This window comes from Piliocolobus tephrosceles, chromosome 5 (assembly GCF_002776525.5).
Source record: "Piliocolobus tephrosceles isolate RC106 chromosome 5, ASM277652v3, whole genome shotgun sequence".
NCBI lineage: Eukaryota > Metazoa > Chordata > Mammalia > Primates > Cercopithecidae > Piliocolobus > Piliocolobus tephrosceles.
Window position 1 is genome coordinate 123180515 of NC_045438.1, and position 24343 is coordinate 123204857.

General features: G+C 47.7%; 1 protein-coding gene across 1 annotated transcript; it reads right to left on the reverse strand.

Annotated features, from left to right (window-relative positions):
- Positions 1-3488: 3488 nt before the first annotated feature.
- Positions 3489-17731, reverse strand: LOC116418820 (proline-rich receptor-like protein kinase PERK2). Its single transcript, XM_031935699.1, has 4 exons — positions 17615-17731; positions 16999-17092; positions 9465-10535; positions 3489-6509 (listed from the first exon to the last, which is right to left on the reverse strand). The coding sequence occupies exons 1-3, from the start codon at positions 17729-17731 to the stop codon at positions 9928-9930; spliced, it is 819 nt and encodes a 272-aa protein (XP_031791559.1). The 3' UTR covers positions 3489-6509; positions 9465-9927.
- Between the last annotated feature and the right edge of the window lie 6612 nt (positions 17732-24343).

Here is a 24343-nt window from a genome sequence, read left to right on the forward strand (position 1 = left end):
TTTTTTTTTTTTAGACAAAGTCTCACTCTATTGCCCAGGCTGGAGTGCAGTGGCATGATCTCGGCCCCCTGAAACCTCTGCTGCCTGGGTTTAAGCAATTCTCCTGCTTCAGCCTCCCGAGTAGCTGGGATTACGGGTGTCTGCCACTGTGCCAGGCTAATTTTTGTATTTTTAGTAGAGATGGGGTTTCACCATCTTGACCAGGCTGGTCTTGAACTCCTGACCTCATGATTCACCCACCTCGGCCTCCCAAAGTGCTGGAATCACAAGTGAGAATCCATTATTATATTTAGTATTTCAATGCAGGGGCTCGGAGCCCTTAAACTCATTGGACCTAAAAAACCATTCATGGACCACACATGACCTGACCACTCTTGTTCTTTTCCTGTCTGTGTGACACAGACAACAAATGCCATCGCTTCTCGGCCACAGGTGGAGACCCTGGCCAAGGATACATGACCAAGGATACACGACAGAGCTGAAGATCAGTCCTGAACAGAAATGCAACAGAACGGCCTCTTGTTTCCTCAGCCGCACTTCCAGACCGAATTTCCTGCCCTGAAATGCTGTCCCTGGCCAGGCCAAGGAGCGGAGAAGAGAAGCCTTTTAAAATTAGCATACTAGTGTATGGGGCTGGTGGGAGGAGGGGGATGAAAAGAAGGATCTTGGAAGAGCTCCAGCTACTTTATTCCTGCTTTTTCATTCCAGTTTGGAGATCTGGGACACATTGATTCACAACTTTATAGTTCTTATTCAGCATTGATTTATGGGCTGACCAATCTGGGCCCAATCAGTCAGAGAAGGACTGGAGTTTTTTTGTCCAATAATGTTATATTTATGAGTCCATGAAGTGCACCGTGGCTGCAGCCCTGCCTGGAGTCAATAGAACAGAACTTCTAAGATCTCAGAGAGGGGGGTTCCCAGACCATTTTCTGCCCCCATATCATGCTTAAAGCTTCACTGTACATTAGAGGCCCCTGGTGTCATCTCACATTTAAACTCCAAACGGCTTGCCCGTAAATCTTTAACAACTGTGAACAGCTATGACAGTCTTGAATGTCCGTGGTTCTGTGCGTCTGTCACTCTTATTTTCTTCTTTCCTTCTCTGACTGTGGAAGTAACTAACCCGCAGCTGGATGCTCACTGGATATTTCACAGCTGCGGAGACCAGGACAGCGTTTGTTCACTCAGAGAAGACCAGCTAGGGCCGTGCGGAGTTCAGCGGGTTATCATGTGCTTCCGGCTTGATTTGTGGTTATTCTGGTTCAGTAACTATAAAGAAATGAGCAGCCTGGCTAGACAGGAACTAGTTGAGAAGCCTGCCGTGGAGGAGAGGAAACAGAAATACTCAGATCGCAAGCATCTTTAGGTTTTTCTTTGACGAGAAAGACATTTTCCTTGTCACACTCTTGGCAACTGTCTGTTCTCAGCCCCCAACTCTGGTTAGTCCCGGCTAAGTCATTTGCAGGACGCCTGGGGCAGCAGTGTCCCTGCCTCCCTGCCCTACTGTGGGTACCAGCAGTAAATGTCCATCACCAGGCTCGACCCCCTAATTCACCCGACAAAGGGTTCCACTGCTTGATTTATCCTGAGGAGAGAAAAATTCAGCAACAGCAAGAAACTTAGAAAAGCCATAGGCGTCTGGCAGATGAAGTAAGAAAGCTGCCGATTCTACGTTTCAGAGTCTGAGCCTATGAAGTTGACCAGACCTACATATAAAGAGGGAGTCTTGAATGTCCTAGAAAGACTGCCAACCATTACTAGGTGAACGATCAGACAGGTCATCAAGTCAGGGATTGGCAAACTTTTTCTGCAAAGGGTCACATGGTAAATATTTCCAGCTTTGAGGGTCACATACAGTCACTGTCACATCTTAGTTTTTCACTAAGACTTAAAAATGTAGGTCAGGCACAGTGGCTCACACCTGTAATCCCAATACTTTGGGAGGTTGAGGCGGGCAAATCACGAGGAGATCGAGACCATCCTGGCTAAGTCAGTGAAACTCCATCTCTACCAAAAAAAAAAAATTAGACAGGCATGGTGGCGGGCGCCTGTAGTCCTAGTTACTTGGGAGGCTGAGGCAGGAAAATGGCATGAACCTGGGAGGCGGAGCTTGCAGTGAGCCGAGATTGCGCCACTGCACTCCAGCCTGGGTGACAGAGCGAGACTCCGTCTCAAAAAAAAAAAAAAAGAGTAAAAGTCATGCTCAGTTCACAAGCTATACAAGAGCAAGTCACTGACTTGTTTGCTGACCGCCCCTCACCCCAACCCGTGGTTTAGTCAAACTAAAATTGTTTTTTATTTTAAATTTTGTATCCACTCCCGCTATGCGTACATGCATGTGCATGAGTGTGTGGCCTGACAGCTCCAGGCAGTCCCAACGCGCCGCACCTCACCTTCCTGGGGTAGAAGTAACACTGGAGAAATTCATTCCAGAGAGCCAAGACGTGCTATAGCAGAAAGAACACAGGCTTCAGGAGACATGAGTTTTCCTCCCAGTTCAGTGTTGCATCTGTTCCGTGCCCTGAGCCAGTCGCTTGCCCTTTGTGACCTTCCGAGATCCATTTGCAGGGTGAAGGGGGTCAGGCCAGATGATGTCCAAGCTCCCTCCCAAATGCCATATTTCCTGTAGGCATCCCAAACCCATTGAGGAACAAATGAGGATATAAGAGAAAGGAATGGATACAAATCTCTTCTATTTGTTCACTCTAGCTCAAAGCACAGCTAATTTTGAGGTGACCACCCACCGCATCAGAAAACCCCCTTTGGGAGCAGAGTGGCTGGCACAAGCTCTGCTCAGGGAGACCTGGGAGGAATGCTTGTCAGCCTGGGGGTGCCGGCCACCTCTGCCATGCTCACCATGGAAACAAGCCATGCAGCCCGCACACCAGGCCAAGAATCTGGGCAGCTCGAAGGAGCCATGCCATTGTGGGCAGACACCGAGGCTCCCAGAAAACAAGCAAAGGCGAGGCCTGGAAGCTGTAGCGGGGACAGGTCATCATGACCTTCCCTCCCGGGCCACTGCCAGACTGGCCAGCGGACAGGTCTTCATCTCCCTCCAGGCAACCCAGGCATCCCTCAGGGAGTAAGAGATGGAGCTCACCGCTGCCAGCGTGGGCCCAGGGACTGTTCCCTCCGTCAGCATGTATTGGGTACCAGCTACACGTCTAGATGGTATTGGGCATTATAGGGACAGGATGGACAAGATACTGTGCCTGCTCCGGAAGAAATGGCTGGGTCAGAGAATTAGCACCCTCCAGCGACCAAATGGGCATTAAAAACAGTACTTTGTGCATTTTGAAGGAAGAAGCTGGAGCTGAGAGCCTTGAAAGATGTTCCTGGTGTCTCTCAGGAGGGGCTTTGCACGTGTACTTTATGGAAATGGTTTGAGCCCACCGGGCATCCTGCCAGCCGCATCCATGAATGCAAAGGTTAGAGTCAGCCTGCTTGAGCAAAGGAGTAGTGGGGACCTTGTTTTGTAGGAGGCTTAGTAATAATTCAGTAGCAAATGCCCTTGGACTTTGGGATACTAATACAGTCACCATAGAGACATATAGAAATCTTCACATTTTCTAGTTCTCATGCAGAGTTGATTGTCGAAGTCAGCTGGTCTAAGGGGACGAGAGAAAAGGGTGATAACATACAGTAACAGCCAAGTCACCTTGTACATGGAACGTGATTAATAACATTGATCTTAAAGGGCCTAGGGCTCATTGGTGCCTCAGAGCCATCAAGTTGGATAGCCTGCTGGCTTCTCTCCTCCTCTTTCCTGCACCTTGTCCTCTGCTTCAGCACCTTCTTTCTCCCTCCCCGCACGACACTAATGCTGTGGCTGATGGGGGATGAGGGTATTGGTAAGGTTCCTTGTTTTCCAGCTTTCTGCTCTAGTTTCCTGGCATTTTCTCATTTTTCAGAGACCTATTACTTCCAGAGAACAACTTTGCCACCACCCGGGGGAGACCCACTAGCCAAAGGCAGCTCAACAGTCCCAGGGCTTTGACCTACTACCAAGAGGAAGTCCAACTTAAAGGCAGTCCCAGGTGGTGGTACAGCCAGGGCCCTGGAGACAAACAGATCCTGTCTCTGTTCGGTACCAGCTATATGACCATGGGCAAGTCACTTGACCTTTTTGTGCCTCAGTTTCCTGATCAGTGAAATGGGAGTGATAGGCCCTACCTCCCAACCTTGCACACTGGGTTACTGCAAGGAATTAATGAGATCCTGTATGTAAAGCACATAGCACAGGGCAGGGACCTGATAGGAACCCAATAAATACTTGTGCAGATGTCCTTTTGGTAAAGGAAGACAGCCAAGGGCCAGTCCCTGGGAGGTATGTGGCTATGGTTTGAATGTCTGTGTCTCCAAAATACATATATTGGAACCTAAGACTCTATGTGATAGTATTAAAAGGTGGGGCTTTCTGGGAAGTGATTAAACCATGAGGGCTCTGCCCTTATAAAGGGCTAGAGGGAATTGGCAAGATGTTTTTCCTTGTGCCCGTTCACCTTCTGCCATGTGAGGATGAAACAAGGGGGGTCATCTTGGAAGCAGAGACCAAGTCCTTACCAGACACTGAACGTGCAGGATCCTCCATCTTCCCAGCCCCCAGAACTGTTAGGAAATAAATTTCTGTTGTTTATAAATTGCCCAGTCTCAGGTATTTTGTTATAGCAGCACAAAAAGACTAAGACTTATCTGTCTTATGGACAGGCTGGCTTCCTGTCTCCCAGAATGGCAATGCACACTGGTTAGCCTGCCCTTGCCCAGGGCCTAGCACTCCACCAAGAAGGTTCAGAAACCCCATCTGTCTGTGCTCTGCAGCAGAGCCACTTCTCCGGGCCAGTCTCCCATAGCATGTTCTCGTGGCATAGACTGAGAGCCAAAGGGCGGCGGTCACCACAGGGTTCTTCCTGTGGCTAGTTCCAGAGAGCCAAGCCCACCTCTGCTGGCATGAGCACTGCCCATGTCACTCTGTGGTGCCCCATCTTCACTGCCTCCGTGGCTGCTATGCTCCTTCTCTGACTGACAGTTGCTCTCTTTAGCTATCCCACTGCTTTGACCCACGGTACTACTTGCACTGATCATTTGCCTCCTCGCTGTTAGCTGCGTTCCCAGCCTTGTTTGCTCTGCTCTAGCATAGCACAGTGAACCTCCACACGCTGCATTTCCCAGACGCCCTCCAACAGGCTTTCAGTGAGGTTCTGTGAAGAGGAGGCACTGCCAAAACCTTGGATGGTTCCTCCCTGCTGGCCTCTGGTGGGGTCTCAGGCAGTTATGACACTGCTATTGACACCCAAGGGTGGCAGTGGCAGTGGCTGCAGTGGCAGGGGCTTTGGCCTAGCAGTGCTGCTCTTGGCTTCCTGCTGAAGCAGCTCAGTTCTACAGCCATGGCTTGGAATCACAGCGATTCTGGTTTCCAAGGAGACGTTCCCCCTTGGCTCCTCCAGTCCACAGCTGGTGGTGCTTTCCTGCAGCCGCTAGTCTTCGGATAACCTTACCTGACTGCCACTGCTCCTCCAGTCCTTCCATCACCCAGTTTCTGATTCCTCAATTAGACCCCCTCAGTGTGAAAAACCAGGAGAGCTTCTGTTTCCTGACCGGACTCACACACCACCTGAGTGACCATGACCCATCTCTTCAGCATGGTTTTGCACATCTCTGTTTTGGCCTGCTGTGTGCTGATTTTAAAGTTTAATCTTCAGAAGATAGCTTTGTTTTTATTTCCCTTTTTCAAAGTTTTTAAATGGAGCCACCCCAAGATCCCAGTGTTCCTCCTACCATTCATTCACTTCCCCCTTTTTGAACTTTGGTGAAGCCACAGCAGCACTAAAAAAAGAAGTTAGGAGTGTATGCCCTTGGACCGAGCAATCATACCTCTAGGAATTTACTTACACAGCATAATTACAGAAGAGTAAAAACATGTATGCTCAGATAGATTCATTACAGAATTGCATATAATAGTGACAAATCAGAAGCATAAATAAAAAAATGGTTAAGCAAATTTTGCTTCACATATCACATTGTTTTTTAAGTGAAAAGATTTCTATCATCTATTATCAAGATTTAAAAAAAAAAAACAGGCTACAGAACAGCAGACCTACTACGATCACAGTGAAGTAAAATTGCATACGCATAGGTATTTGTGTTTAGACACAAATGTTTCGAAGAGTAGTTGCCAAAATATTAACAGTGGTTATCTCTTAGGGGTGGATGAAACTTTAGGTGAGTTTTATATTCATAAGCTACCTAGATGGGTTCAGTCACTATATCTGTATTTAGGATTTATAGGCCAGCTCCTCTTTGTTCTTGAAAGATTTCAGTCTTTTATCATTGTTTTTAATCTAATGCAAAAGAAGTCAGTTAAAATCAGAATGAAATACTGTTCAAATCAACAAATGAATAAAAAGTTGATGCTCCCACTTGCTGCAGTCGATGCCAGTTTTGCTGTTTCTTCAGCTAAAGGGCAGATCACAGGGCAGGACAGTCACTTTGGGCCATCAATTCTTCTCCTGAAGAAAAGAAGGGGGAAGCTCAGCTCAGACCTGAGTCTATGACTCTCACTCAACCAGAGTTGCCTCCTACTGATACAAGACTCAGGAGAGAGGATGTAACAATAACTCGATAACCATAAAAGGACATTTGGACAGCACTTTCCGGAATACCAAGCCCATCACATCCATGTCTGATTTTGATTGACTGCGGTACAGCGATATTATCTCCATTTGATTCAGATTAGGAGACTGAGGCTCAGGGGTATTAAAGAACACTCCCAAAGTCAAACCACAGGAAGCCTGGCCTCCCTGAGAATACTAATGTCACCACACCCTGCTGCCTCTCTCCACCCCTTTGAAATTGCTTACACACTGGAACTGTTGATAATCCCTCCCTGTGTGAGACACCAGGCTGGGATGCCCCGGAGGGCAGGGACTTTATCCGATTCATCTTGTGTCCCCTGAGGCATCAGCATTATAGCGCTCAATAAATGTTTGTTGAATTAGATTGAACTTCACTGGAACATTTTTAGAAGTAGGAGGCCAGAGCTAACACACTCTGAAAAAAAAAAAAAAAAAAACAACCAAAACAACCAAAGCTTTGGTTAGAGTTGAGGAATCTGGGCGCTGTGGGGTACAAAGACAAGCAGAATTTCCTGGGGAACAGTGGCAACTCCAATCAGCAGGAATTCCAGAGTGTTTGGATGAACGGAGGCAAGATGGCACATTTCCGGGTTCTTCATCACCGGCTTTTACCCGTGTGTGCGAAAATGCAGCTGACGCCCGGGAAGGTGCAGATTAATCAGGCATGCACCAGGTGATGTCAATCCGAAGAGACCAAGATTTACCTGGTGGCACCTGCGGAGCGGCCCCCCTCCCCCGACATGCCCGTGCCCTGCCTATTGCCCTTCCACTCCTAGAAAAGTCGCTCCCAGCAGATGCGCCGGGGGCGGGCTTTCTCAGCCCCCACTCTTGTCGGGACTGTATTAGAAACTCCGCCCCCCCACCCCCAGCTCTGGTCCCTGAAGCTAGATGACCTAGGAATAAATTTGCAGTTTTGCTTTTAGCCTTGCCTACTCGCTGGTTCTTTTGTGCCCACTCTGGTGGTCTTAGAAAAACAAATCACAGAGCAGACAACCCCTCATTACTTTCTTGCTACTCACAGTATGTCCTGACCAGTAGCATCAGCGTCTCCCTGGAGCCGTCTAGAAATGCTGAGTCTCAGGCCCCACTCCAGAGCTTCTGAATCAGAATCTGCATTTTCACTACCTCTCCACGCAGCTCCTGCTTATCAAAGTCTGTGAGGCACTAGAGGTGCACAAACTCTACCAGCCTCAGCACACCAGCTGTGAGCCCTACAAGTGCTCGCAAGCAGGGTTTTATTTTGTGCAATGTGGTCTCAGACCCTTCGTTTGTTTGTTTCTTTTCTTTTTCTTTTTTTTTTTTTTTTTTTTTTTCATTGTTTTTTTGAGACAGAGTTTCGCTCTTGTGGCCCAGGCTAGAGTGCAATGGCGTGATCTTGGCTCACGGTGACCTCCATCTCCTGAGTTCAAGCAAGTCTCCTGCTTCAGCCTCCCAAGTAGCTGGGATTACAGGTGTGCACCACCATGCCCAGCTAATTTTGTATTTTTAGTAGAGACAAGGTTTCACCATGTTGGTCAGGCTGGTCTTGAACTCCTGACTTCAAGTGATCCACCCGCCTCAGCCTCCCAACGTGCTGGGATTACAGGCGTGAGCGACCATGCACGGTCTTTTTGTTTGTTTCTGAAGAAAGAGCAGCATAGCATGTTTGCTTCTAGCAAAGAAGCACACTTGATTAAAATTCTAACAGGAAGAGGAGAAGAGCCCTGCCTCACCATGAAAAGCCAGATTCTGGAGGAGGGTCATCCCAAATTTTTGAAATTCTACATAGGTTAGTGGATCTCAACCAGGGGACGGTGGTGATATCTGGAAACATTTTTTGGTTGTCTCGGCTGGGGAAGCTGGTCATTCTGGCAGTGAGTAGAGGCTGGGGATGCTGTTTCCTCCGTATTTATTGCCCGGTCACTCTGGAACTTGGTTTCCGCTCAGTCCAAATGAGAGGAGTGGGTCTATCAAATTTATGGAGATCTGGGAGTTACGGAAATAATCAGAAGAACCATTAAAAGCTTATTCTTGTCAGGTGCTGTGGCTCATGCCTGTAGTCCCAGTTACTCAGGAGGCTGTGGTGGGAGGATCACTTGAGCCTGGGAGGTAGAGGCTGCAGTGACCTGAGATTGCGCCTCTGCACTCCAGCCTGGGTTTCAGAGTAAGACTGTCTCTTAACAAAAAATAAAGTATATTAACTTTATAAAGAAGCTTACAGGTCACAAGTATGAGAAAAGTTCAGAAACTCAAGGACTAGGCCGGGCGCGGTGGCTCAAGCCTGTAATCCCAGCACTTTGGGAGGCCGAGACGGGCAGATCACGAGGTCAGGAGATCGAGACCATCCTGGCTAACACGGTGAAACCCCGTCTCTACTAAAAATACAAAAAACTAGCCGGGTGAGGTGGCGGGGGCCTGTAGTCCCAGCTACTCGGGAGGCTGAGGCAGGAGAATGGCGGGAACCCGGGAGGCGGAGCTTGCAGTGAGCTGAGATCCGGCCACTGCACTCCAGCCCGGGCGACAGAGCGACAGAGCGAGACTCCGTCTCAAAAAAAAAAAAAAGAAAGAAACTCAAGGACTATAGGAGGGCTGGGACAAGCAACCAAGCACAGAGAGAAAGGGGCCGTGCACAGGAAGAAACGTGGCAGGGAGAACCCAACGCCCAGAAAGTGGATATAAAATTTTTTTTATTACACAAAATACTTTCTTACTCATAAGAAAGACTTAAATACCCCCCTTTCCCCCAAATACACCAGATTTTTGTTTCACTTCTCTATTTTCCAAACTTCTTGAAATGTGGTTATGAGAAAAAAAGTATTTTTCCAAAAACGATTTTAAAAACAAACAAACTTGTGAACGTCACCAGAGATGGATGCCCCACCAACGCCGCCGGGGAGGAAGGCTGGAGCTGGCCTCGCTGCTGCTTTGGTGACATGCTTTGAGCTCCTCTCCCTCCACGCCACACGGAAGTCACAGGAATGGGATGTGAAAGAGTGTTTCTCTAAGCATACTTCGCAGGGTGCCACCGCCGTCTCCAGGCACTTTTTCTGCTAGGAGATCAAGACAAGAGAAGGGCATGTGAAGAGCCAGGAAGCCGGGGCAGGCACCGCCGTGAGAGAGCCGAGGAGGAGGGTGTGAGGCGCAACCGGGTCTGTTTCACGTAGAAGCCCTAGGGCCATGCGTTCCCCTAGGCAGTTGCGCAGAGCAACCGCTCCTCCGATGGGCGCAGCTTCGCTGCTGGGGAAAGACAGGCAGGGATGCCTGGTGCACGCGAAGCCTTGGCCCCGGGGCGGCCCAGCCTCGCCGAGCTCCATTAGTTGGCATCCGGAGCATCTAGCAGAGGCTCAGGCTGGGGCCCCAGGGACGAAGCCAGTTTGGTGAGAGCCCGTGCTATGATGTCCAGGTGGCCGTTCATGGTCCGCAGCTCCACCAGGATGTCTCCGACGTGGGCCTCCAAGCTCGCCACAGCGGCGGGCCGGGCGCGGGGCGGCGGGGATGTACTCGCGTCCACGGTGCCCTCCTCCCTGCCCGCTGTGCTGGAGCGCGGGGCGCGGCTCCTTTCCGGGCCCTCGGCCGGTGCCAGGACGGGCAGGGGCCGCTCCTTGTCATCTCCGCGTGTGCCGGGAGAGGTGGTCGAGGGGCAGCCGGGAAGCCAGTCGACCAGACGCGTGGAGGTCTCCGGGGAGGAGGCGACGACTGAGTAGAGGCCTGTGCGCCGGGAGGCGCCGGAGCCCAGGGGCGCCGAGGCTGAGGGGAGCGGAGGCAGTAGCGGGGGCAGCACTGGTGGGCCTGGGGAAAAGGCCTGGGGCTCGCAGGAAGAGGAGGAGGGAGACGGCAGGGCAGCGGTGGAGGGGCCTGGCTCCTCCGAGGAGAGAAACAAGGTGGTCGAAGACTGGGAGTCCAAGGTACTGGGCTCCGAATCTGTCAGGGAAGAAACGAGAAAGAGTCACTCAGGCATGCACGCTCATCAGCATTTATTGTGCGCCAGCTCTATGCCCAGCTCCATGCTAGGTACTGAAATGAATGAGAAGGTGGAAATGTATTTCCTACCCCTCAGAGCTTGCAATTCAGTAAGGAAAAGTGGGTTATATGAGCAATTAAGGACCGGAGAACAAAGAGAAGAGGGTGTAGTACAGAGGCTAGGTATTCAAGGGCAGAGAAGATCAGCGAGTCCAAGAAGGCATCCTGACCTAGCTCTCCACTGGGTCTCCAAAGGTGGCACGGGTGTGAAGGCAGAGAGGGAGGTGCAGGCAGGGGACCATGCTGCAGCTTATTTGGAGGCAATCTTGCCAAGGACAGCCCGTGAAGACTATGAAAAGAAGGGCCTTCCCCAAGATGGCCGAAAACAGAACTGTGTTAAACAGATGACCCTCCACTGCCCCAGCAGAGCGAGGCTCTCAGGGTGGAGGGGAAACAGTTCAGGGCCAGGAGCCAGGAGACCTTAGTGCTGATTCTTGCTCTGCCGGAAAATGCCCTGGGACCTTGGGCAAGGAAGACTTGGTTTCATCCTCCCATTTATATAAGAAGGTTGGGCCCAATGGCCTCTGGAACCCTTCAGGTCGGATCATCCTGCCTTCAAAAGTCTGCAGCTTGAAGCATTGATCTAAGTTCACAGTGGAGGCACTTAAAAATCTGGAAGCACTTTACAGACCGACTTTTGTTGGTTCTCCCCTAATCCCTTGAGCTTCCTTCCAGGTAGAAAGCAGGTGGCAGTTCTTTGTGACTGGGTATGGTAACAAGGTTTACCAATCTCACATCAAAGGAGCCACATGAATGCAAGCTACCTTAACTCAGCTATCTCAGCCACCCTGGTCACCTCCTTTGGGGAGATGGTCCATGCTCACCCTGGAAACAGTTCTGAGTTTTACTGGAGCCAGGTTTGGAGGCTTCTCTCCCGGTTCCAGCTAGAATCGTCTGCGCTTGGCTTTCTGCATTGTCTGTTTGGGTACCCACCCTGGTGCCCCGCCCTTTGGGGATTCCAAGCTTTTCAAAGGCAGAACTTGCTTGAGTACCTCAGCTTATTATCTTGGGGAGGGTGACCTGATGAAAGAGTCAGTGAGTAAACATATCCACCGCTGCCTGTGAACATGTGTGCTCTCAACCTCGTCATGGGTGAGCTGTTCCTTCATCTGGTGTCTGGCTCAGACTCAGAGAAGCCCTAGTCATCTGGGGAGAGGTTGGTCCCTCATCCCTCCCAACTCCAGTGTCCAACAACGTTCTCACAGAGCTCACAGGCCCCAGTGTCTAGTTTGTGTGCGAATTGTGTCTGAGAGGGTCAGAGAGGCAATTATTCCTCAGGTGACAGCATTTGAGGAGAAGCCAGCAATGTGCCTGAGAGCTTCTCTGATGGAAAAAGTTCATGGAGCCAGGCATGGTGGCGCACGCCTATAATCCCAGCACTTTGGGAGGCCAAGACTGGTAGATTGTTTGAGTCCAGGAGTTTGAGCCCAGCCTGGGCAACATGGTGAAACCCCATCTCTACAAAAAACATGATGGCATGTGCCCGTAGTCCCAGCTACTCAGGAAGTGAGGTGGGAGCATTACTTGAGCCTGGGAGGTTGAGGCTGCAGTGAGCCATGATCACACGACTCTGCTCCAGCCTGGGCAATAGGGTGAGACCCTGTCTCAAAAATAAAAAAAGAGAAAGAAAAAGCTCATGGGTATTTTCTGCTGTTGACTTTCACAGAACTGCCCCTCCTCCACCAAAACTACATTTCCTCAGGTGTCTGTGATTATCTTCTTTTATAAACCAAGAATCATGGCTACTTCTAAGAACTCAACCACTATGAATTGAAAATGATAAAGGAGAAACTCCACAAACTGTTTTCTCTAGATTTACTTGAGAAATATTAATGAACTTCACATATCCAATTCTCGTAGCAGACAAAAAAACCTCTATATTAAACCAAATATAAGTCTAATGTGTAAAATGAAATAGAGGGAAGCGCACAGAATATTCTAGGGTAGAAGCAACCTAGAGACCTAATGCCATCATAAAGGTAGTGATAGCAGTGATGCTGAGTGTTCTCCAGGCTACCTGAGGTATAAGAAAGGTGACCTCGGCTGGGCACGGTGGCTCACGCCTATAATCCCAGCACTTTAGGAGGCTGAGGCAGGCAGATAGCCTGGCCAACATGGTAAAACCCTGTTTCTACTAAAAACACAAAAATTAGCTGGGTATAGTGGCATGCACCTGTAATGCCAGCTACTCGGAGGCTGAGACAGGAGAATCGCCAGGAGGCAGAGGTTGCAATGAGCTGAGATCGTGCCACTGCACTCCAGCCTGGGCAACACAGCAAGATTCCATCTAAAAAAAAAAAAAAAAAGAAAGAAAAGAAAAAAGAAAGAAAGGTGATCTCTACAGCCATTAACTTAATAGGCTCCAGCAAAACCTTGAACCAAAGAATACTGGCCCAGTGAGTGTAAAGATGTCTCAAAGAGAAACCCTTCACTGTTGTTTCAGCTAAAACTTTAAAACATGTAAAAAAGTTAAGACTTAACCCAACCACACTGGTACACAGAACTGAAAATCAGAATCACTGTTTTCACAAGCCACATCACCTCCCAGAACTTTCTCCTGGCTGTCAGGAAACTTGGTTGCAGCCCTAGCTCAGCTAAAATTGGCTAAATGATTTATAGGTCTCTTCCATCCAAGCAACTGCTCATTTTATCCCAAATTTGGTGCACGAGCTTTTTGAATCAATGACATTTTTATGCATCTTTGGGGATTTCTACAAAATAATATCAGAGTCTTGCTGTACAAACACAGGTCTCTGTGGAGGCTGGGAGCTCTCAGGTGCAGAGATGAGTTCCTCAGAACTCCCTTTCTCAGCCCTCCACATGGTCTCTGGCCCTTAGCACGCTTTGCTAGCCTTCTGAGCATCATGGCTACATGACATTTTGTGTACTTTTTTTGTTAGCTAGAATTTAAGCCCAGAGAAAACAGAGACATTGCTTATTTCATTCTCCGCTGTATCACCAGGGCCTCAACAGTGCCTGGCATATAGTAGATGCTTAATAAATACTTGTCAGCTGAACACCATGTAATCATCATCAGTCTAGAAACACGACTCTAAATGCAATAAACAGATCCAGCTGCATGTTGTTTGGTCATTCAGCACTCCGGTTATTTATCGAGTCCATGCAATATTGGGTACATATTTATACTTTAAAAAATGTGTTTCTTGTTTATCTGATATTCGAATTGAACAGTGCATCCTGTATTTTATCTGGTACCCTCATAGGAGATTGACATTTTCATCCTGCCTATTTCATAGATGAGGAAACTAAAGCAAAGTTGGGTTAAATGTTTTGACACAATTTCAGAGTTAGAAGGAATCTTTGTTGCCATTTGGATTAATTGCTTAAAACAAGGAAGTAGAGGCCAGTGAGAGAAAGTGACTTACTGCTTGGTGACACAGCTGAGAACAAAAGTGAGAACAGAGAGAACAGCGTCTCCTCTCTCCTAGTTATCCCTTCAGGATCCTGATCATTCAGTCATGGAACAAATATGTACTAAGAACCTACTGTGTGCCAGGTGCTAAACTATATTCTAAGACACAGCCAAACCAGGCAGAGTCCCTACCTGAAGGAGCAGATCAGGCCGTGGGCTCTCTGTCCTCCCACAGAGTCAATGAAGAGCACATAGGGGTGCAGACCTCACCAAGTCAGATTTCCTCTCTGTGCATATTAAAACCCAGATGGCAGATCAGATTAGGGCGGAAATCCAAAAGAACTGCACAGCAGACACCCACCAGCTATAGTTAGCTCTGATTTGCTTATAAAACTTTCACCCTCATTCGCAAGAAGGCAGACTAGAGGCTGGGTTATGAGCCGTTGTCACCCAGCAACTGAGTGCAAACTTTCCACCATAGCACTTCTTTCTCTCTGCTTAGCCACCCTATCTCCCTCATACATATGATTGGTTTTTGAGGGGAGAGATACTACTTCTTGAGGTGAAGGAAGTGGGATTTAACTAAATAGTGGTTATTCTGGTTTCTTCCAAGCCTAGAAATATCTTTGCAAAAGTCACTTGAAAAAAAAAAAAGTAACTAACAAGCATTTGAGAAGTGGTCAGGCTCTCTAGAAATGTTTTAAAACCTGCAAATTAAAATAATCATGAATTACTATTTCTCACTTATAAAATTGTCAAAGTATTCTTTTGCTAACGCTCATTGTGAAAAAGATTGCCTGGAGAGAAGCATTCTAATACTCTGATTCTACTTGAGTAGATCAGTACACCTCTCTAGAAAGCAACTTAGAAACGTGTATGATACTGTTTAATGAGAAAGGGAAATTGCCACATCACATTATTCAGATGAGTGCCACTGCTTACAGGGAAATGTGTATAATAAAGCTTGGGAGAAAATAGATGGTGATGTTAGGCATGTTCGGCATGTACTGGGATTGTAATTTTCTGAATTTTCAAAGATTTCTGCAGTGACCATGCATGGACATGCCTTCCCTCATCACTGAGCTTTGAGCCCAAAGTGACTGCTTCCTACCAAACCTGGTATCGAGGTCTTCTGACCACTTTCTCTTCAATCTTGTTGCTGAGTTGAGCTGAATAACTTGACTGATAACTATGCACCTTGAAAGGCCAGTTGTCAGGGCGTTTTTTGGGGGGCGGGGTGGGGTGGGGTTCAGTTAACCTTTTTTACATCCATTTGGTATTCACCACTGACACTCACCAGCCTGGGGCTTAGGCTTCCTCTGTGGAAGAGTTGAAGCGTGCACCTGGCTACGGGAACACGTGGCTCATTTGCAAATAAGACCTCCAGACCTTCTCCTTAAAAGCTATTCCTTCCACTGGCTTCCCCTTCTCCATAAATGGCCTTCCGTGTGTTCAGCCAAACACCCAGGACTAATCTTTGACCCTTCTCTTTCCCTCAATTCCCACATTCAATCTGCCAGCAATTGTTGTCAACTCTACCTTCAAAATATACCCAACATCTGACCATTTCTGTCTCTAGGCAGTGGCCCAGCTGTTGATGGCTGAGCTGAGATCAGAAAACAGGTCTTCGGAGTTCCAGGTCAACACTTTCTCTGCCACACCTAAAGCCTTCTAGATTTGGATGGACTATTTAGAATGCATCTCCCAACCCCTCTCAGCCACTCCCTATGACTTGCCCCAGGAAAATCCTTTGCCTAATTCTTGGCCCCCCTTTAATACATTTTAGGTAATATCTAAATTTATTCATTGATTCATTCAAGAAATACTTATTGAGCACAAACTGTGTGCCAGGCAGGATGCTCCATAGTGCACAAAACCAAGCCTACACTCTGTCCTCATCACGAGGGCAGAAAATAATCATACAAAACAAATGTGTGATTGCAACAGTGACAGAATCTACATGTTATAAGCTAAACATAGAAGAGGAGGATAAAAAGTCCCTTCTAAGTAGGAGGGTCTGACCTCTGGAAGGCTCTTTGAGGGAACTCTGCTTGAGTGGAGTTCTGAAGGATTAGTAATTAAGTAGGAGGGAGGAGAGAACACTGAAGCATAAGCAAAGGCCTATGGCAGGAGGGAGTATTGCAAATGTGTAGAACATCTGGAGAAAGCCAGTGTGACAGGAGTGCAGAGGGCCAAGGGAAGAAGGCATGCGGTATAATGATGCTCAGGAGAGGAGTACTATATGATTTACGCTGTCAGTTATCACTCAATATCGATTCTCCCCTTCTTCCTCCTTTTCTGCTGGGCTATGACCACTTGGAAAAAAAATTACATTTTCCAGCCTCTCTTTCAGCTACCTGTAGCCATGTGACTAAATTCTGCACAGAAGGATGCAAGTAGAAGTACTGTGTGCAATTCCTCCTTCCTGTGATCTGAGATTTGGTTGCAATGGCTGGAACTCAAGCAGCCCTCTTGGACTGTGAAGTGAAAACTGCATACTAAGGATGACAGAGCAGATAACTCAAGTGGTCTGAGTCCCCCATCACTTAAAGGAGTTGCTGTGCCAATCCTCGCTGGTTGAACTGCAGACTCTTCACATAGAAAAGAAAATCTTATCTACTCAAACCTTTATTAACTTGGGTTTTCTGTCACTCATAGCCAAACCAAATCTTGATATACGTGGCCTTGTCAGACTTGTTAGAAGTTTTGCCTATATCCCAAGAGCAATGTGAAGCTTTGAAAAGGTATTAAGCTTAAATGTGCATATGCGTGTATGTGTCATGATCAGTTTTATATTTTGAAAAATTTACTTGTCTGCTGGTGGCAGGTTGGGAGGACAGGCGTAGACAGAATAGAAACAGTAGAAACAGGAGGTTGCAGTTGCAGGTGAGAAATTATAAAATGACCGTGGCTTTTGCTAGGGTTGTGGCTCTGGAGATGCAGAAAAGTAGATTCTAGAGATAGTTGGGACGTGGAAACAATAGGACTTACTATTGTTAGGGATGTGGCGGGGTGTGGGGAAAGAAGGTCTCAGAGAAATGGGTCCCCTACCTGGCTGCTGCTTCAGTGCAAGGTTCCAGAAATCCTGGGTCCAGAAGGGGAACTTTCCCTTTCTTATTCTCTGGAATCTGGGTGGCCCCTTCCCAGCTCACATCCAGCCCTCGAAAATAGCTCAGCTCTGACACACCTCACCAGAGGCAGCTCTCAGAAACATTTTCCCAGGAACCTGGAGGGAGGACAAAGTCTATAGCCTTGGGGGACTGGAGGAGAAGAGGAATGGAAAGAGGAACAGACCTGTCTGCAGGAGAAGCAACATCTCCCAGCACTGCAACCAGGCCATTGCCTTTGATGGTTCAGACTTGGCTGAGTTGCTGCCTGCTGTCTTCAGAACCACCGGCATACAAAAGGGAGGGCTGAGTGTCTGATGAACTCAGCCCAATAATATTCACTTCTTTTATTTTCCAGGAACGTCATGAGACCCACAGGGCAATCTTCTGGTTTTAAGACCTGGTGAGTCAAGTCTACAAATACCTCTGACTCAATCTGATCCCAAGTTCTCACCAGGCATCTCCTAGGAACGTGGCTCAGCAGGAGAGCTGGAACTGACCAGCCCTCTGCAGGGAACAGGAGGGTTGGTTTCTCTGCTTTGGGGTTTGGGCAGGGAGGGGGTGAGAAGGGCTGGCTGCAGTGGAAATGATGGGATTCTTGACTTGACGCTGATCATGCTCACAGTAAGAGCTGACATTGATTGAGTACTCTCGAACTCCAACTCATGTGTTATCTCTTCTCATCTTCACAGAAAACTACAAGTGGTTTCTATCATCAATCCCATCTTACCATTGAGGAAACTGAAGCTTGGCTATGTTAGGAACCCTGGTTACTGGCACAGAGCTGTGATATGTACTAAGGCAGCTGATGCCAAGGCTATTCCATGTGAGGGAGAGCATGTGCTTTCCAGAGTTTTTGCAGGCATGGGAGGAGGACTCAAGAGAGCTAGCGTTTGAGGAGGGTCTTCTACACTCTAGGCCAGTTATATGCCACCTTGACTGCACATTAAAATCACCTGGGGAGTTTTATAAACACTATCCGTGCCCCCGACCAATTAAATCAGCATGTCTACGAGTCATACCCAGGCATCCTAGGTATTAAAAGCTCTCCAGGTGATTCTAATATGCAACAAGTGTTGCTCAATAAAAGCAAGTTTCAGGGTTTTTTTTTTTTTTTTTCATTTAACGACCCTATATCCATTTGTAAATGGGGAAGCTGAGGCTCACAGAATTTAGATGGCTTGCACAAACCCCATGGCTGATAAGACCCATGTCTTGATCTGTATCTGGCTGATTCCAACACCCATGTTTGTTCAGTTCATTCCATTCTCTCTCATATTTGGGCATCTTCTATTTTGAAAGCATGTGATTTTTTAAATATAAATTTCCTTTGCAATGTTAATTTTGTTTGTTCAAGTCCAATTGCTGTTTAGGTCAGCTGCCTGAGAGTAGCAATGCAGTCTATAGCCACTGAGTGGGACAGGTTGGCCCAGGGGTGGCTGAAACCACGGCCTTAGCTTCATCCAGGCTCTGCTGCAGCCAGCGGGCCAGGACCTCTGAAGAGATGCCCAGGAGCCCTAGCTGGGATGTGCCCACTGACTCCCCCAGGCAGAATACTGGTCATCTTCTGTGGCCTCGACCCCTGAGGGGCCACCATCTGAGAATGAGAAGGCCCAGCCCCGGGGAAATCCCTAGTCTCTAAAGTCATCACACATTTATTTCTGTATATATCATTCAGAGCCTAATTTTCTGGAGGCTGAGGGTTGAGCTCATCAGAAACAGCCTTCATCATCAATTGAGTTAACAAAGCCAAGTCAGGAAAAGTGAGAAGGGCAGCCATCCAGATGGATTCAAGCAGCCAAGAGGTGCTTCTGCTCAAAGACTACCTTAAAAGAAGGGAAGAGACAGAAGTGAGACCAGACACCCGTACACCCATGTTCATAGCGATATTACTCACCAGAGTCAAAAGGTGGAAACAACCCTAGTGTCCCTCCATGAATGAAAGAATAAACAAAATGTGTCACAAACATACAACGGAGTATTGTTCAGCTTTAAAAAGGAAGGACATTTTGATATATGCTACAATATGGATAAACTTGGAGACCTCTGCCAAGTGAAATAAGCCAGTCACAAAAGTTAGCACACAAAATATTGTATGATTTCTTTTTTTTTTTTTTTTTTTTTTTGGGGGGACAGAGTCCGCTCTGTCACCCAGACTGGAGTGCAGTGGCCGGATCTCAGCTCACTGCAAGCTCCACCTCCCGAGTTTACGCCATTCTCCTGCCTCAGCCTCCCGAGTAGCTGGGACTACAGGCACCCGCCACTTCGCCCGGCTAGTTTTTTGTATTTTTTAGTAGAGACGGGGTTTCACCATGTTAGCCAGGATGGTCTCGATCTCCTGACCTCGTGATTCGCCCGTCTCGGCCTCCCAAAGTGCTGGGATTACAGGCTTGAGCCACCGCGCCCGGCGTATGATTTCTTTTGCATGAAGTTCCTGGAGTGGTCAAATTCAGAGAGACAGAAAGTAAAATGAGGGGTTAGTGCTTGAAGGATACAGAGCTTCTGTCGGGGAGGATGAAGTTCTATGAAGTTCTTCTGGTGATACTTGCCCAACAGTGTGAATGTACTTAAGGCCACAGAACTGTATACTTAAAAATGGTTAAAATAGTAAATTTCATGTTGTGTATAGTTTACCACAATAAAAAGGTGGAGGAGAAGTATGACACTTTAATTCACAATTTTGTCCAAGCACTTGAAAGATCTATGTAGGGCATTACCATAAATGTTTATACAACGGGAATGGGAAGAGCTGATAAAACAAATTGATACTGAGAACATGATAGATCAGGTATGGGTTAAGCACCCGAGGAGGCCCCTGAGGATGAGGATTACTTACCCAGTCCTGGACCCTAACTAAACATTAATGCCTCCTCAAAGATGTCTGATTTTTTAGTCATCAGGGTGTCAAATTCTACTAAAATGGCTTTGTTGAGACTGTGTGGATGCAGGTTGGGAGAAAGTAAAGTCTAGAGCCTGACACTTTCAGAACCACTCTTACACTCATCTGCATTATAAACAAAGTGTTGCAACCTCCAAGCATTTCACAGTCAAGCTGCTGGCTCAGGTCACTCATTCCCACTGGCAACACTGGCCAGCATTTGGGTCAAGAGCCCCATGGTCCTCACCCAGGCTTCCAGACACCTCATCCCTTTTTTGCTCACCCTGCTCCAACTATTCCTTGAAGGCACCAGGCACATTCCCACCTCAGTGCCTTTCCACTTGCTGTTCCTGCTGCCTGAAATGCTCCTCCCTCAGACATCTGCATGCTGTCTCCCTCATCTCCTTCAGCCTTCACTCAAAGACACCTTCTCAAGTGTGCTTCTCTGGCCACTCTACTTAAAAGTGCCACCCCCCCCTCCGCCCCCACTCTACCACATCATCCTCCTGTCCCCCTTGCTCTGACCACAGATGCTATCACTGTTCCACTCATATGGCCAGGGAATATGCCTGGGGAGGAAATTACATGTGCAAATGCATGAGGCTTGGAAGACTGTGGCCTCAAAGGCTGTCTGAAATGGCTGGAGTGGAGCGTGCATGGGTCTGGGGGACTTCATGGAATGGCTTAAAGGGTAACAAGGACAGAAGGTTGAGGGAGTTTGTCTACCAAGCTAAGGAATTTAAACTTTAGGAGGCAGTGGGGAGCCACCAAAGGGTTTTAAGTAGGAAAGTAATAGATTTGATTTGCCTGTTAAAAAGATTACTTTGGCAGCCAGGAGAGTGGAGGCTGAAATGGATGGGGTGAGGCTGGAGGCAAGAAGACCAAATGTAAAAGTAATACCTTGAACATTGATGAGCTCAAATGCTGTTACAGCAGAAGGGAACATAAGAATGACATCCAGCCAACCGGTATTAGAAGCCATTTTTTTCTAGGAATAGATTGAATTTCAGTAAAAAGAAACTTTCCTGCCACCCTTTACGACAATCCTGTGAACGTTGGCTCCTGCTCTCATTCAAGTTGGCCACCCTTGGTCTTTCATGCATCACCATTCAATAAAAGCAAGCATGGGTTTTATGGGATTGTTTGGAGAGCCCTGAGCCAAAGTTTTCAACTCACTTAGGCAAGGCTGCTCTGCCAATTCCTAAATTGGCTGTTTTTTACATATAGGGTGTGAAAGATATCTCTATGCATCTCTAGGAACACACCCATTTGGAAGGAGACATATGTGACTATATATAATATCTTTATGTGCTTTTTGAAGGGATGTTTATACAACCTGCATATTCTTTGGCATGAATATTTTTGTAGAATGGTGAAAGAGAGAGACAGCATGAGAAAGCTATTCCTATGCCATAACTGACTTTGGCTCACAAAACGAAATGCAAAATAGATTATGTTCCTTAGCAATGCCTCCAGGGTTGAATAGCTCCCAAGTCAATCCACTTAGTCCTTCCTCGTGGAGGGTCACTCACCTTTGAACCTTATTTTGTAAAACTACCATTAAAAAAAAATAACATTGATATAACCCAGTCCAGGCCCTACTGAATCCCAGGTGCCCTGCCCCCAAGAGCTCACCAAAAGAGTCATCTTGCTTGTAAAACTTGGGTTGCTTGAAGAACTTGATGGAAAGAATGGGGTAGTAAAAGACGGCATTTTGGCTTTAACAAGGCCAGGAAGCTCAGAGTTGGACCAGCTGTATAGTCTGAACGAACCCAAGAATATTAGAAGCCAGGGTCACATGGAGCCAGGACACCACCAGGAATGTGGGGAGCAGAGACAGTCTGGCGAGGAGCAGCAGGAACGACTGCAGCCCCCTGCTGCCAGCTCCCATGTGAGTCAATAGGAGGGCAGGGGGACGGCCAGGACAGGCAGGTAGGAGGAGTGATCCTGCAGGGTGAACAGGCAAGCTGCACCCAGCCACATGGGGTTCACTTGGGCCCTGTTCACACCATCAAGCTCCAGGACCTCTGGGAGGAGCCAAGGGTGACAGATGCGCCAGCCAGGACAGGCACCTCAGAGAAAAAGCCTCCTTGGTTTGTTCCATGGTGTCCCTTTGCCAAGTCCCCAACCCACACTAAGCAACCAAGCAGGGGGACGCCCCATCTGGAGAGGAGGGAGGTGATGGCTCTGTTCCCCAAAGCAATAGGCAGCAAGGTTTCTCACAAGAATGTTCAGGAAGTCTGTGGCAGGGCAGTGGCAGGGCAGCGGAACTGGCTGAGTCCTCTAGCACCTTCCATTTGCTTGGGGAATAAAGTAACACTGCCTAACCCTGAACACACTTGGTAAACATCTGGTAAGAGGATAATCCTGTTTCTCTCAGTGTTTCATGGTGCCCTGGGAGTAGACACTGGCTCTTAACAACTGATGCCTCTGGTGTCTGTTGCCACCTCTTACCACCACCCCCTTGCACTTAGAAGCAAATAATCCCAAGAGATGGCAAGGCCATATTCAGTTCCCTAATTGTCCCATCCAGGCACTTTTAATGCCCAGTCCTTTCTCCTAAGAATTCCTCTGAGACCAGAGCTCCCAGCCTTGCCACTGTGTCTCTCCCTCAGGACATCTTTTCTAATTTGGGTCTGAGCTTTTCCATTCCTTCATTTCATGCCATTCCTCCTAATGATAACCCTTTGTGCCAGGCTCAATTATATACAAAGCTTAAATGAGCAACCCCAACTCTAAATTTGGCCCTGTCCATTGAAGGGGGTGGGGGTGCCTTGGTCATTTGGCTTTGCTCAAAAAGAAAGATGCTGCTCCCCATGGGGAAACAACACCAAGGAGAGGGGGAAAAACTTTTGCAGAAATAAACATCTAGAATGAAGAAACAGACCAGCGCTGGCTGGGCCTGGTCACTGGGGCTTGAAGCTGCTTCCGCCTCTTCAGCCAGGCCTGGTAGGACTCTTTGTCCCACCACAGGCATGCAGAAGCTACAGACATGCTTTGATTTTTCCTTTTAAAAATGTCCTCCGATCTGACCCTACCTATGCTCTCCCTGCAGGGTTAGCAGAGGGTGAGATGAGAGCATTTGCCAGGAATTTCCTGACTTCTGTGAGTTTTTCTCAAGATCTGGTCATGAGTCAACATGATATACTGGGACACGTGGTGGAGCTCGCAGTGGACTCCCCTCCCTTCTGGAACATCAGGAAAACCATGTCCCTGCTGAGTAACCCTGGGCAAAAATCCGAAGGCCCCCTCCCACTCCCTGACTCTCCCTCTGTACTCTCCCCAGGTTAGAGGAGATAAGGGAAATATATTTACAACAAACTTGGTTAGAATATTAATATTCTCTAGAACTACACAAAGATCCCTGTTTATGCAGCTCACCTCCTTTCAAAATTAACCTCTCTTGTATGACTCCGTTGCTCTTTATGTTTTGGGCATTTAGAAAATGGGAGGAGGGGGTGATGAGGAGAGGAATGGAGAAGAAAGGAGAAGCAGTGCCCAGATTCACGATGACAAGATCTGAGACCCTAACACAGCCCCTGAGAGGTCCAGGTGAACTGGGCTGCCAGGTAGGTAGAACTAGCTATGCAGTTTTACTGATGTTGACAACCCATCTGAAATACTCAAACAAAGTAGATTCACTACAATTTCCTGTGTGAGTTCTGACTACCAGAACTGGCTATCCTGGCCAGTGGAGTCCAACCATGACCAGTTTCTGCTAGTGATAGTTTAGAATTACCCCTGAGAGTTTGGGGAGAAGCTCAATGAAAATCAATGACATCCTTCCATAGATCTTTGAATTAAAACAAATGGAGTGCTATCATGAGACTCTTAAATATCTGTGAAGCCTGGCCTCAACCCGGGTTAATGGGAGCAGATTCTGGGAAGCACTTTGCAAAATGTTGGACACAATCAAATAGCAAGGAATTGTTGGTATCACCATCGTTGGGGTTCACTAGCTTCAGCTCTTTGGGCCAAAGAAGATGAAAGTCTTTTATGAATATAGCATAGACTCACACCTGTAATCCCAGCACTTTGGGAGGCCAAGGGGGGCTGATTACCTGAGGTCAGGAGTTTGAGACCAGCCTGACCAATATGGTGAAACCCCGACTGTACTAAAAATACCAAAAAATTAGCCAGGCATGGTGGCGGGCAGATGTAATCCCAGCTACTTGGGAGGCTGAGGTAGGAGAATCGCTTGAACCCGGGAGGCAGAGGTTGCAGTGAGTTGAGATCATGCCACTGCACTGCAGCCTGTGCAACAGAGTGACAGTCCGTCGAAAGAAAGAAAGAAAGAAAGAAAGAAAGAAAGAAAGAAAGAAAGAAAGAAAGAAAGAAAGAAAGAAAGAAA

Coding starts and splice junctions, on each gene's coding strand:
- LOC116418820 (XM_031935699.1), bottom strand. CDS start 17,731: ATGATCAGCGTCAAGTCAAGAATCCCATCATTTCCACTGCAGCCAGCC. Junction 17,093..17,614: donor CTGTTCCCTGCAGAGGGCTG/GTCAGTTCCAGC, acceptor TTCTGGACCCAG/GATTTCTGGAACCTTGCACT. Junction 10,536..16,998: donor CCGCCACATCCCTAACAATA/GTAAGTCCTATT, acceptor CTTCCCTGACAG/ATTCGGAGCCCAGTACCTTG.